This window comes from Callorhinchus milii, unplaced genomic scaffold (genome assembly GCF_018977255.1).
Source record: "Callorhinchus milii isolate IMCB2004 unplaced genomic scaffold, IMCB_Cmil_1.0 Scaffold14, whole genome shotgun sequence".
NCBI classification, from domain to species: domain Eukaryota; kingdom Metazoa; phylum Chordata; class Chondrichthyes; order Chimaeriformes; family Callorhinchidae; genus Callorhinchus; species Callorhinchus milii.
The window spans coordinates 1281697-1296222 of record NW_024704755.1 but is presented as its reverse complement, the minus strand read 5'-3'; the positions used below and the strand labels follow the sequence as shown (position 1 = coordinate 1296222).

Here is a 14526-nt window from a genome sequence, read left to right as displayed (position 1 = left end):
AAGAGAGACGGATCACACCAACCCCCCACCCCCCACCCCACCACGACCCGCACACCCCCCCCCCCCACCTCACTGCGTGAACGTGTTTCCACTGAAATAAATGGGGTTCAGACAGGGACTTTGATGTGACCGCTGACTGTGAGCATATCAACCTATCCACCACCCAGGTCTTGCCATTGCCTTGTCTCTTCTCCTCTACTCTCTTCCCCCATCCCTCGCCCTCCCTGCTTGCTCCCCCTGATGACTAGCGGCCACTACATTGAATATCTCTTGGGTTTAGCCAACCAGCGTCGCAAACCCAAATGATTAATAACATTTCAACGGGTGCTGTGGGGGGATGGGGTGGGTGATGGTATCAATAGGAAGTTCATGAGGAATTCCACAGAGATGTTAAAGCCACTTGGCTTAAATTTTTTTTATCTGCTGCTTGCAGGCCCGGACTCATCTATTTGCCGTGCTTCCCCCACTCCTACCCCCGCACTCTCCCCTCCTCCACCCCCTCCAGCTAATTTCTTCTGCTGAGCTATATGGATTTCACTTTGTAGTTTCAAGTGTCAAACAAGTTGGAGCCTATATCCCCACGTGTAGGTTACACAAAGGCTGCTTCTGTGCGTTTCACTTTGCTCCGTGGGTGAATCTCTCCGGGTTACTAATGCATTGGACTCGATGATGGTGCAAAGCAACATCTTGCCAGGCGTGTAATACAGGCAGCGAGTGCTAAGAGTTCAATAAGTCACGTGGCTTTAGCAGAGCGTCCCAGGTAGCTCAGAGAGCAGAGCACTGTGTGGTGGTGGTGGGGGGGGTGGGGGGGGGGGCGAATGAGGGGAGCTGATAGCTCTGGGTTGAGCTTTAGTAAAACCCAGATCATTGCTTTAGGATGTACCAAGGCTGTGGAGTAGTGGGGCAAAGACTAGGTGGAACTCGGAGCCCCAAAGGCTTTAAGAAAGATCGCCAGGTCAACATGATTGTTTGTGGAGTATTTGTGTTGGCTTTGTATGTGTGTGTGTGCGGATGTGTGTGTGTGTGTTATATCTGAGATTGAACGCTTCCTTGAGGAAAGCGAATCTACACAGCTTTGTTTCACCCAAATGTAGCCAACTGGACAGTTGTCAAAGGTTGGCCCACTCCAATAGCTTGTGTTGAAAGGAATCCAGAGCACCATAGCTTTATAACCTGCGCAGACGACATTGAACCCCTAAACAATTATTGGATCTGATACAGGTTTCTGTGCCTGAGCCAAGGAGCTGAGTTGGTTGGCCAATATCAAGTCAAAGTAGTCCACACTGCTTACACCTTCAATATATATCCTAAACCAGAGACGTAACACAATACAGGACACACTCAAATCCACCAAGAAATTTCTGGCAGGATCCTCGCAGAGGAAATTGGTACATAATGGCAATTTGTCCCTGGCATCATTCACTCCCTCTCCAGCCGCCGCTTCCAGCCCTCACAGCCCTGCTCACTGGTGCGCCGATAACCAAAAAGGTTCCGGTGACTGGGTGTGTTTTGTGTTTTGCGCTCGGATTGATGCATCACCGCTTTTCCGGGGGTAAAAATCCTGCCGGAAAAAAAGAATATTTAGTCATTCAATCCGCATCTGTTGGTGGGACGCCGCTGTGCGCAATTGGCCGCCGTATTTCACCCACAAAATACACAGTCACTACACTTTTGTATATCCTGCGAAGCGCTTTGAGACGCCTCAACAATGTGATAAGGCGCTGTATCGAATACAAGGATTATTATCATAAAATAACACGGGCGTTTTATGATATAAGAACTGCGTGGGGAACGTCAGCCCTGAGGTGTCAGAAGTTCGGGCTCTAAGTACTCGAGGGAATGGGTTACCGGAGGCGCCAGGTTGACTCCCGGCTCTCTCATGGATAACACAGGCAGCTGTAGGGAGCGCTTGGTTTTGGGAGGTTTCAATCAGTGAGTGTTTGTTGGTGGGACGAGTTGACTTTGACAGGTGAAATCGCCTTCCTGTGGGTTTTAGTCGTAACATGGAAGATCGGGAAAATATGACAAATTGGATAAATACATGGATTTGATCTCTCTTGCCTGTGTGTGTGTGTGTGTCTGTTTGTGGGTGTGTATATGTGTGTGTGTGTGTGTGTGTGTGTGTCTGTGTGTATGTCTGTGTGTGATTGGGATCCTGTCCAACTTGCAGGAATATTGTATTGATGTCTTAAATACACAGAATCTGACAGGGTCCATTCAGCACTTTGTAATAACAAGGGGAGAAAAAAAAGCGGGGGGAGGGTGGGGGGGCGAGGAGGGTGGGTGGGGGGTGGGGGGGGGGGGAGAGGGGGAGCGGCAAATCTTAAATGAAAAGAACTTGCCGGGAAATTGCAAATCAGGCCCCGAAGAGAGGAAAGCCCACAAAACACTGTCACTACACATTACAGTGTATCCTGTGAAGCGCTTTGAGACGTCTCAAAGGCATGATAAGGCGCTATATCAAATGCAAGGATTATTATTATTATTATTATTAGGGCCAGCTCGTGTTTCAGGTTTATTTTCATTGGAACAATTGCACTTGAGCTGTCTCGCGCACCCTCACGAAGGAAGTGAAGCCGGAAGCTCGACCCATTTCCTTCCCAACGAGCAGGAAGTGGGCATTTTTGTTTTCCCGCACTCTGTTGTAACACGGCCAGACCTCGTGCTTGCGATTGCACTCGATCGACCGGGAGGCGGACTGGGAAGCCCAGAGGTCGCTGTGTAGGGAGCACAGGTTCCTAGCTTCTCACTGCAAGTGGGAACCAGGGATTCAAGTCAGAAGCTAAGTCCTCAAAATATTATAATAATAATAATAATAATCCTTGCATTTGAGACGTCGCCTTATCAGGTCTTCAACACGTCTCAAAGCACTTCACAGGATACACCGTAAAGCGAATTGGCTATATTTTATGGGCGAAACACAGCAGCTAATGGCGCACAGCAACGTTCCCACAAACAGTCGGGGATTTTTTTTTATTGTACCTACCCCCGAAATTATTACCCCCAGAAAGCGATCCTCCAATCGACTAACAACCAGGTTCCTACTTACTGGTAGGTCAGCAGAGGATAAAATACCTGAAGCAACATACTGATGGTGTGGCTGATACATGGCTGTCAGCGATGGAGCAGGGCTTTCTGTGGACAGTGTATGAACTGATGCTAGCGGAAACATGCATTATGGGAGGGAGGGAGGGAGGGCCTAAGGCTACCCACAATCTGGAATCTGGAAAGTTTGGCAAGAGCTGCATTAGTCAGGGAAAGTGTATTGCTTTTGGCAAAAGGTAGAAATCCTGGCTGTGGGGATTGAGAAGCGAAGGCGAGGGTGGACGTGCTGCTTGTAAGAACGGGTGATGAAATGCCGTTGAGTGCAGTGACAGTGCGTTCACGCACAGCAACGTCCCACAAACAGCCATGATGCTGATAACCAATTTCACACGGGACGGTGTCTCACTCTCATTTCCCTCTCTCTTGCTCTCGCTCTTTTTCTGGCACACTCTGGCTCTCTCTTTCTCTCTGCCGCTTTCTTGTTCTCTCTCTCTCGCTCCCTCTTTTGCTTTCTTGCTCTCTTACTCTCTCGCTCGCACTTCCGTCTCTCATTGTGTTGCTCTCTGTCTCGCTCTCTCTGTAAACTTTGATCTGGCTGACGTGGCAATCTTTGTGACATCTCCTCTCAGCCTGGGCCAGTGTCCCATTGTATTTCCCGAGCACTAATTTAACATCATCATCATCTCTGCCATTGCGCATTCTCTCTCGGGTCTCTTTATCTTTCATGCGCTGCCAAAATAAGTCTCCGTTTCCCTTAACTGAAGCTGTCAGTCCACGGAGAGGCTCTGGCAATGGCAATCGCTGGAGATAAGGCTCACGAGTTGACGCAGATGTGTTGAGTTGTTAAAAGTTGTGAGTGGGTTCTGCCACAACAGATGGCTTTTGTGCCTCGGTGGTCAAACTGGTGCAGTAGTTAGAGAGTCTCACCATCGAGACCGCTTTTTTTAAAGAGGGATTCTTACCTCTGAGACACAGTCGTGTTGGGTTGTTAAGGTTGTGGGTGGTTTAACGACTTTTGTACTTTGTGCTGAAACTGAGCAGTAAAGATTGAGAGAGTCTCACATTGGAGACTCGGCGAAGGCAAGTCTACATTTATACTGTAAAGTGCCTTTCACATCCCGAGGGGGTTCCTACAACACTGTAAAGAGAGAGTCTCACCACTGGACCCTGAACCTTTGACAATGCAGCACTCTCTCTCTTTCCCCCCCCCCACCCACCTACCTCACAAGACCAGCACTGCGTGTGTGTGTGTGTGGGAGGGGGTTTGAACCCACAACCTTCTGACTGGGTAGGTGAGAGCGCTACCCAATGAGCCAGGCTGCCCCTTGACTGCTCTCCATTCTAAATGGTGCCTCAGAGCCTGGTGGGATATACAGAGAACAAAATGAACGCCCTCCCACACCCCCACCGCCCCACCAATTAACACTTGATGCCAATCCTTCTGAGCTGTTCAATGGTTAATGCTGAAGGCAACAGCACAGCCCAAAGCACTTCCCATCCTCCCTCCGTGTTATAAATAGCAGCTCCTGAATGTTACCACAGCCACATGTGATCGTTCCAAAGGGGCAAGTGAGGGCTGTCTAGAATTGGACATCTGTTTGCTCGTATTCTGCGGCCCGCAGGAGTCTCTCTGCTCTTCATCCTTTGCCAATCCTCTCTCTCTCTCTCTCTCTCTCCCTCCCCCTCTCCTAATCGCAGCTGGTCGACAGGCAAGTGGAGCGAGTGCAGCAGCTCATGTGGCGGGGGCCAGCAAACGCGGCAGATCCAGTGTTTCCGGAAGGCGTCCTTCCAGCGGGACGAGGCGGTGCCGCGCTCCATGTGCCCCCCCGTCACGCCGGCCCAGCTCCAGCCGTGTCACACCCAGGCGTGTCCCCCGGAGTGGACCACCGGGGCCTGGAGCCAGGTAAAGGTCTGGGCAGAACAACATGACAGTGTCCACACATTGGATGGTCGCATGACCCCCTGATCCACACGCTGGGTAACCGCTGACGTCCTCTTATCAGCACTGCTGCCTGTTCATATTCCTGTGTTCCTCAGTGTGAGGTTTGAGTCGGTGCCTCTATTATTGTCTGCTGCCCTCCATAGGTAATCCTGAGGATTTCATTCACGGTGAGGAACAGTCAGGGATTGAGGGGCTCTCTGCCCTTGAAGTTCACCCATCGTCCCTCCCTTTGGGGTCACTCCTTTCACGTCAGGAGGACGTCCCAAAGCGCTTCGTTGCTGAGGGAGCGTCAGACCAGCTCAGATGGAAGTTAAAGGTCCCGCGGCGCTCTTTCGGAAAATTGCTGCGCCCAAATTAACTGCTGCATCACATTGCTGTCAAGTGCAGTGATTGTTTATTGCGATAGGCGAAGGGGGCGGCCAGTTTGCTCACAGCGACCTCCCCACAAACAGCCGGGAAGCGAGTGATCGGTTCAGTCCATCCTACGCTGGTCAATCAATTGGCCACATTCTCTTCATGGGGGTGTGGGACTGTGAATGTTGATAGATGATTTCTTTGGGGGTGGGCAGGGGGGGGTTGGGGAGTTGGCATTGGGACTTGAAGACAAATGCCTGGGTGACGAGGTACAGGTTATTGCTCCTGTCATTATATGTGATGATTGTGGTTTAGTCCTCTGTCCAATATTTGATGAGGGTTTATCTTTTTAGCTTTTTCTGTCGAGATGGGGTTTGGAAACTGTTTACCCTGAGTTACTGGCAATGGTCAACTCCCATCGTGGGCTTGTCTATGAACCTTTTGTTGTACAAAGAGGTACTTAAGCCATTCTTAACAGAGACTGGCAGCCAGGGCTATGTGTACAAACAGTAATTTCTCACTGCAAGTGAAAGTATTCCCAGTGCGAGTGCCTGTGTGAGGTGATGAGAGGAGATTGGCTATTTGTAGTTAACCCATCACTGTGGTGAACAGTGTCCAAACCAAACTGAGAATTCCATGCGTCCCCCTTGGCTGCAGGGCTAACAGGAGCTGAGTGGGAGGACTACCTGCCCCCAGTGACTGGTCTTCACTCCCAGGTCCTGCCGATGAGCCAGGTTGGGCTGTTCTGTAATCAGCAGTGAGTGCCCTGGAATACTTTGCACCCTCCTGGCTCCGGAACCAGCCTGGAGAGACCGTCACAGAGCGCTGGCTCGATTCCGACTTTCCGTTGCCAGGCACGTCACCTTGGAGCCAGACCCCACTCACATCCGCCTCCCTGCCGCCGCCTCTCCAGCCCCACCCCGCCCCCGCGCCCCCCACCCCCGGAGGATACCCAAAGCACTTCACAAGTTTCACTGTAGAGTGCAATGTTTTGTGTTCTGTTACAGTGCGATTCACAAAGTAACAGCAGGTCTCCCACTGCTGCCACTTTCATTTTAACGTGGTGCTTGTCGCTTTAATCCAGTGCTTCGCCAGTAAATTGCTTGGGAGCGCTGGTGGGCGCTCCAGCAGAGACAGTTCCAATGAGCGCTGGAGTGGATCAAGGGAATTGGACTCTCCAGTAAAGTGCTCGGCACAGTCGTGCTCATGAATTGCGTTAAAAGGTGGCTCCCAGCCAATCCCTGAGCCTTTCCCTGTTTCCTCTCCTGTTAAGAGCCCACTCAGCAATATCACGCAGGTGGTAATGTACAGCAACGAGACATTGGTGTAGAGACTATTCAGAGACTCATCTGGATTTAACCCTTTAAATGCAGCACAGGCTTTCGGTGGTTAAACACGCCACAGCGTGCGTTTCTCCTGTGTCTTCTCCCGGTCGACAATCCTCCCAAGCGTAGAAGGCACTGTGTAAAAATGAGAGGATTGTGATGATTATCATCACTGGACCTTCTCTTGAGGTTGGGAGGTCCAGGTTTCAGCCCCAATACTGAGTTGGAAGACAATGTAATTGGGGTGGTGGGTGGGGTGGGGGAATTCGAGGCCTGCGATGCTGCGAGCAGGTTCAACGCTCTGGGACGTCTTCCCGACGTGAGAGTCGCTGTACAAACATAAGTTGTTATTGTGTTATAACATAAAACGCTTGACTTGTCCCCAGTGTTCCAAAACGTGTGGGCGAGGCCTCCGGAAGCGCGACGTGTTCTGCAGAAGCACGAAGGCCCCCGCAGCCTGGTCACCCCGGGGCCCGGCGGTGGGGAGCGGGCCCCAGTGCCACCCCAAACTCAAGCCCAAGAGCCAGGAGGTGTGCGTGCTGAGGAGATGCCCGAAAAACGAACGACTTCGTTGGATCACGTCAGCCTGGACCGAGGTTCGGGCAAAGCTTGGCTCTCGCGGCTCATGGTTCACGGTGGCTGATTTTCCTCTGTTCCCCTACCCGAGAAAGCAGCTCGATGCTCCATACCATCCCTCTGCATAGTGGGCTCTGGCCTGCCCCACATCGCCCACCTTGCCCACATCACCAGCAATGGTGGGGCCTTCAGCCTCTCAGCCCCCACCCTTTGGAAACTCATCTCACAGTCCCTTTACCCCACTCCCTCCCTCGTCTACTTCAAGGCAAGTCTCAAGACCCTCCACTTTGACCGCTCCTTCGGTCACCCCCCACCCTCCCTGCCCTCCACTCCCTCCTGATCCCAACCTCCAGCTTGGGTCCAAATCCCTGACTGTCCAGCGCCTTGGGACGTCCTCTTGCAAATGTAATCTGTTGGTGCTGTTGTGATGGGGGTTTGGGGTGTTGTGGGGGGGGGGGGGAATGGAAAGCAGACGGGATGGTGGAGCAGGTGTTCTGGAAGAGACGGGGGTATGGGGAAGGGGTTGGGAAAAGGGCTATCTTCACCCAGACCGATCTTGTGTGGACCTTGTGTTGATTGTTTGCTGGTGTTTCCCTGCCTGCGGTCACAGTGCTCGGTGTCCTGCGGGGCCGGGCTGCAGAAGCGGGTGATGAAGTGCGCAGAGAAGACGGTGAGCGGCGAGTACGTGGAGTTCCCGCAGCGACGCTGCCGACACCTGAGCAAACCCAAGGCCGAGCTGGAGCGAGGCTGCAACCCGGGAGCCTGTCCCACCAAACCAGACAATCCCACCAAACCCACGGCCGAACGGGTGCTCAGCAACGTCGCCTCCGCCTGGTACGCGTCTCCGTGGCAACAGGTACGTAGGGTGGAGGGGTAGGGGGTGGACTTGGTGGGTGGGGGCGGTTGGTGCGCTCCTTTGGACATTGGACAAGACATTAAACCGAGCTCTCCCGTCTAAGCCGTTTAGCCGAACCTTAAAGACCACGAGACACGAGAAGGGAGTTTCTCTCTTCCGTTGTCCTGGCCAGTAACCACCCCCCCTCAACCAGCCCCCACACCCCCACCCCGCCCACCCTCCCACACCACTCCAGATAAAATTGGTCGCTCACTTTACGGCTGTTTGTGGGGCATTGCTGGGCATAACGATAGTAATGATATTTCGCCCACAAAAAACACAGCCAATTATTTATTATTATTATTATTATTATTAACCCTGAGGCCAGTTCCCTACGAGATGTGTTGACGTGGCATTGGCTTGTCGGGCGCAGGGGAATTAATGTCCGTGAACTTTGATCCTCTCCCGTGTCCAGTGTACAGTGACGTGCGGGGGAGGGGTGCAGACACGCTCCGCACACTGCCTGAGGCAGGGCCGACCAGCAACCGGGTGTCTCCCCCACCAGAGGCCAGCCACGTCCAGGGCCTGTCACACCAACTACTGCCCATCCCCCAGGAAAGGTAAGCCTGTAGCCTCGCTCGCTCTCTCGCTCCCCTCTAATCCCACTTCTCTTGCAGAGTTGTGCCATTTGTGGAGTCCCGTAGCCTCGTGGCTAGTGGGCTCGCCTCGCAAGCGAGCGGACTTAGGTTCCTTTTCCTTACTCCACACACGCGCCTCTGTTTACCAGCGGTCAGTAGGAACCCGGTTGTTAGTCGATTGGCGGATCGCTTTCCGGGGGTAATAGTCCGTTCCAAAAAAATAATAATTTGGTCACTCGGTCCACGACTGTTTGCGGGTACACTGCTGTGCGCGATCGGCTGCCGCGTTTCGACCACAACATATACAAAGTCACTCCACTTTACGGTATATTCTGTGAAGCGCTTTGAGACGTCTCAATGCCGCGATAAGGCACTGTGTCAAATACAAGGATTGTTATTATTATTATTATTATGAAGTGCTCCAAGACGTCATCCAAATGGGAAGGACGCTGTTGCTATTATTGTTGTTGATTTCTCCCTCCCCCTCTCTCTCTCCCTCTCTCTCCGACCGGCCAGACCTGAGCTGCGTTGACTTCTTCTCCTGGTGTCACCTGGTGCCTCAGCACGGAGTGTGCGGACACAAGTTCTACGGCAAACAGTGCTGCAAATCCTGCAGCAAACGAGGCCGGTAGCGGGAAATGTCACCGCCAGCCCAGCCGCTGGCACGCACCCGGTTATTTTCCAGCCTAGTTTTTTGTTTTTTTCCCCACGGCAGTAATTTATTTATTTGGGGGCCAAGAGACGTAGAGAAGAGCCAAGCTTCCACCTTCCTCGGACACACAAACTGACCCCCCACCCCCCGCCCCCCCGCGCCCCGCTTCGCTCAGAGGAAGATCTATGTGTGCGCGTCCGCCTTTTTGGCTTGATGTAGGGGTGGGGCCTGCGCTGGGTGGGGAGGGGGGGTGTTTCCCAACACGGACGCAGCGGATCCCCCCCCCCCCTCCCGGAATCGCTTGAAAGACTTTTAACGAGAGAGCGAGAAGACGTCTGGGTTCTTACGCCGAACAGCTGTGGACATGAACTCGTTCCGTTCCCCGGAGGATTCGGATGTCAAGGTCCATGTTTGATTGTTGTTCCTTCCCTCCTCTTCAAAGAGCAAAGAGAAAAGCAGAGGGAGCGGGGTGGGGGGAGGTGGGGGGAGGGGAGGGGAGCGGAGGGTGGGGAGGAATCCTTTTGCTCAGCTGAGTGAGTGCCTTGTCTTCATCGCCTCCATCTTCACCTTCGTCTTTGCCGATTTCCTCACCCGCCCTTACTGTCTGGAGGGCAGGCAGTCAGTGACCTGAAACCCAGGACTTTGCCCCACTCCGGCCACTGGTGAAACGTGGCGGAGGGGGTTTAGTGGAGAGGACACGAGGCACTTGCTGACTAACGGACAGAAAGGCGGACGGACGGAACGGACGGACCGACAGAGGAGCAAAGCAACGAACAAATGGAGGAATGGAGGGGCTGGTGGCCTGGTGCTTGCTTATCAATACTGGAGCAGAGACAACGAGAGTTTTCTGACCGTGTTAATTCTTTTTTCAGCAAGGACTCGGAGTCGGTCAGTGCAATGTGGCCCCTCTGTTGGGTGTGGAGGGTGCGTGTGAGTGGGGAGGCGGTTGGTACGTAAAGGGGTCGGGTGGGGGGAGTGGGGGGGGTAACCTAGGGGCTGCATTCAATCAGGACCTTCTGTTTATCTGAGCGAGTGTGCTGCCGCAGTTTCCGCTCCCTGTTCCCCCGTGGCTTTGGCTCTGACCCCAGCGCACGGGTGACACTGGGGATGGCGGGGGGGAGAGGGGAAACTGAGCGTTCGTTCATCTTCACAGTCACCCGAGGCAGAGGAGGAGTACGGAGGGGAGGGGGAAAGAGGATTGAGGAGCGCGTTTCAGCACCCTTTTGATTGTGTTTGTCTTTCTTCCCCCTTTTTCCCGGTAATTTATATATGTTGTCACCCGGTTATTGCCATTCTAGTTTGGGAGGCACAGAGAGAGAGAAAAAAAAGTCTTTATTATTGAAAAAGAAATGATGGAGAGTCCCACGGCTTCTATTCCCTGTTGTACATGTTTTTAATTTATTAATAGGTTCGTGTAGTAGGTTCTCGGAGTTTAATAGGGCAAAAGTAAAAATAAGGAAACTGAGAATTCACCCTAATGATTGCAATATTCCTAAACCATTGTAGCTCGTTCTACACACATTAATTCTGTAAGTAATATTTAATTTTTTGTAACTTTTTTGTAATAAAATGCACTCACACGTTCTCTGCGATCGCAGAGGGACTTTTTTTAACGTGTTTTTTTTTTCTTTGATCATTTTTTTTGTTCGGTATCAGGTCTTCTTGCCTCTTTCCTCTCACGCTGTGGCCCCATAGTTGTCGTCAGCCTCTGACTCAGTTGCTCGCACTCTCTCCCCTGGGTCAGAAAGTTGTGAGTTTAAGTCCCTCATGTCAGGGACTTTGAGCTCACAGTCTAGACTGATGCTCTAGGGCAGAGGGGTGGGGGTCGGTGGGGGGTTGGGGGAGGGAGAGTGACTGTATTGTCGGAGACGCCGTCTGTCAAATGAGATGTTAAACCGGGCTGCCATCTGTGCCTTGTTCAGGTGGACATAAAGATCCTACGGTGCTATTGGACAAGAGAAGGGAGTTCCTCTTCTCCCAGTGTCCAGACCGACAATCCCTCTGAATAAAATCGGTCACTCACTTGACGGCTGTTTGCGGGGACGTCGCTGTGCGCAAATTGGCCGCCGCGTTGGCCGACCAAACCACACAGTCACTACACTGCACAGTGAGTCCTGTGAAGCGCTTTGAGATGTCTTCCCGACGTGATAAGGGCATATACACAATTACCTTTGTAAAGTGCCTTTCACTTCAGGAGGATGTCCCAAGGTGCTGAACAGTCAAGGATTAGGACTGAGTGAGAGTGGGAGGGTGGGGGGTGGCGGGTGGGGGTATATCAAAGGCAAGGGTGTGGGGGGGAGGGGGCGGGAATATGAGTCCTGCTTTACAGTCTGGCCGTTCTCGGCTTGCGAGTGGATAATTTCTGTCTCTATCCTCTCTTGCCTGCAGTATCACATCCCAAAGGAATTTTACGCAAATTAAAATTAGGTGTCTTTTTGCTTTGCTTTATTGACTGTTAAATAGTTAATACTTCCCTTTCCCAAATCCTCTCACAAAAGCCTCGATAAAATTTATATTTAGTTCTTTTTTCATTTTTTTATTGAACTGGCTTTCTTTCTTTTTGCCTGGGGGGGGGTGTGACATGCCGTGAAAATGAAATCTTGTTTCATTTTTTTGTTTAAAAATGAGGAGAAAACGTTTAAAATGCATTCCGATGTCTGGGAACTCAGACAATACTTGCCCGGGCAGGGTAAATCTGTCACATATTTCTCTTTTTTTTTCAAACGAAAAACAAAATTAGGTGATATTTTACTGGTAACCTGGACCGAATATTACATCTGTGCAGAATATTTATCTATCGGCTCGCAAACAGATTAGAATAAATAAACAGATTATAACGCATTGAGACATTCTGTCCGACATGAAAGGCGCTGTATACATGTTAATTATACTCTAATATCTTTGGGGAGTTGGCCACAGGTGATGCAGGCAAAGTCCACTTCGCTCTCCATGGAGATCAGGTCAGTGGTCATTGGGTGTAGTTTGGAACGTCTGTTCTCTTTGCTGTTGTGTGAGTCTGAGATCCTGCCATTGCCGTTGGGGATGGATACTCTCTGTAACTGTCCCACCAGTCCTAACAACAACTTGCATATATACAGCGCCTTTCCCTGCACAGTTGGTGGGGTGGGATGTCAAGTGAGGGACCAGGGAGGGGGTGACCATAGGCCGGGTCAAAAAGGTAGGTCTCGAGGAAGAAGTGCCTTTGAGACGTCCTCCTGAAGTGAAAGGCGCTGTGTTATTGCGGCGGTTGTTATGATTAACCCAGGCCGATATTCCTGTAATAATTGGTGTAAGTCGTGATGTGATAAAAAAACAAAGCAAAGCAGCGTAAATAATACAAGTTTGTTCCTTCCTTTGCTTAATGCAGCAGAAGAGTTCACAGTCTGACGGACATCATTGAGTGAGTGGCTTGTGTTGATCATAAACTAGATGGAACATGATGTGTGTATGTGTGTGTGGAGGTGGGATAACACTATCCTACCCGCATAAAAGATCTCTGGGGAGAGAAAGAGAGATTAGATGCTGGTGTCCTTTGTAAATGCCTTCATTCTCCCAAACAGCTGGCTCACTGAGTAACTGACACTTGTACAGGTGAAAAGCATGACTAAACCAAACAAATCTCGATAGGGGAAGGGGGGGTGGAAATAAACAATCCTGGGGGACAAGGCATCGCCATCAATTGGACTTTGCTGTGCACACAAACTGACTGCCGCATTTGCCGACACAACGCACAGTCAACACACTTTATGTTAAATCCTGGGAAGCGCTTCAAGGCGTCCTCCTGACATGAAAGGTGGAGTGCCCAACGCGAGGATTGTTCATCAAGGCTGTGTGTGTGTGTTGGGGGTAGGGGGTAGGTTCTTAACTGTCCCTCTCACCCGCCTAGAAATACAGTCACTACACTGGTCGGCAACTGCCCGCAAAGCGCTTTGAGATGTTTTGACGTTGCAGTGTCCTGGGTGGGTTATCGGCGAATTACTCATTTGTTTGTTGATTTGTTCAATGATTGACTGGTTTCTCATCTCAGCAGCAGTTTGATGCAGCGATGGAAGGGGATGAGGAGAGTGGGGATGCGGGTTCTTGAGGGATGAGATCGGAGATGGACCCAAGAGCCTTCTGCACCCAAACCCAATCCAGTTGATGTTGACTGATCGCTATCAAACGTGGGCTGATCTGTTCTGCTGTGGCGCCACCAAGTGGCCGTTCCGCAGAATGACAGCAAAATGCCCAGTTATCCCACCGATGACGATCGAGTCTCGGAGCCTTGCACAAAGGTGTGGTTGGGGGAAGGAAGGGGTGGGGGGGGGGGGTGGGGGGCGGGAGGGAATAAAGCTCCCATAAACACTGTCCGAAAAGAAAAGGGAATCTATCTCCCGGTGTCCTGGCCGGCAATCCTCCCCAGATTGAAAAAAATCCCTCGTCGTTCACTTCGTGGGTCTTTGGGTGATATTGCTGTTGCTGTGAGCAAATTGGCTGTGGCATTGGCCTGCAAAGCGCACAGTCACTGCACTTGACAGCAATTCCCTGTGAAGCACTTTGAGCCGTTTTGACACTAATCTCCATATGGAAATGCGCTGATTGGCATTATTTAATGACGATAATAATCCCATGTTTTGTTGTGTAGCTCCTTTCACCAACACCACCACCAAGATTACATTTGTATAGCGCCTTTCACGTCGGGTGGACGTCCCAAGGCGCTGGGTTTTCACGTCGGTGGAAGGCATCTCAAAGCGCTTCACAGGATTTTTCTGTGAAGTGTAGTGACTGTGTATTTTGTGGGCAACGGCAGGAGCCAATTTGCATACGGCAATGTCTCCACAACAGCCAATGGTTGGTGCATCTGGTGTGTGTGTGTGTGTGTGCGAGGAGGAGTTGTTGGCCAGGAAACCAGGGGAAAGTCAGGAGAAAAGTCTCTCCCTTGCATTCACTGCAGAGCCACCGCTCACTGCGGAGTGATGCCGGATGATGGATTAGTGCGGTCTGCACACAGCTGACATATCGCATTGCTTGACCTTTTAACCGGTAAGGAGCGAATGACTGCCCGCGCCCTTTATATTGTAAAAGATTTTGCAAATAGTTGAATTGAGGTTTACAGCCCATGCGAACCAAACCTTAAACACCTCATCCATCAGTCGCCCGTTCCAAGCGGTGACAGCAGC

The 14526-nt window shown here is 51.4% G+C and overlaps 1 protein-coding gene across 1 annotated transcript in view; it reads left to right on the top strand.

The window, feature by feature from the left end:
- Positions 1 to 9477, top strand: part of adamts18 (ADAM metallopeptidase with thrombospondin type 1 motif, 18) — a 55242-nt gene extending 45765 nt beyond the window's left edge. Inside the window, exons 19-23 of the mRNA XM_042340381.1 lie at positions 4744 to 4948; positions 7053 to 7262; positions 7853 to 8098; positions 8553 to 8697; positions 9232 to 9477. Of these exons, the coding sequence (XP_042196315.1) occupies positions 4744 to 4948; positions 7053 to 7262; positions 7853 to 8098; positions 8553 to 8697; positions 9232 to 9347 (922 nt within the window). The 3' untranslated portion in view covers positions 9348 to 9477. The remainder of the gene's footprint in view (positions 1 to 4743; positions 4949 to 7052; positions 7263 to 7852; positions 8099 to 8552; positions 8698 to 9231) is intronic.
- Positions 9478 to 14526: the final 5049 nt, after the last annotated feature.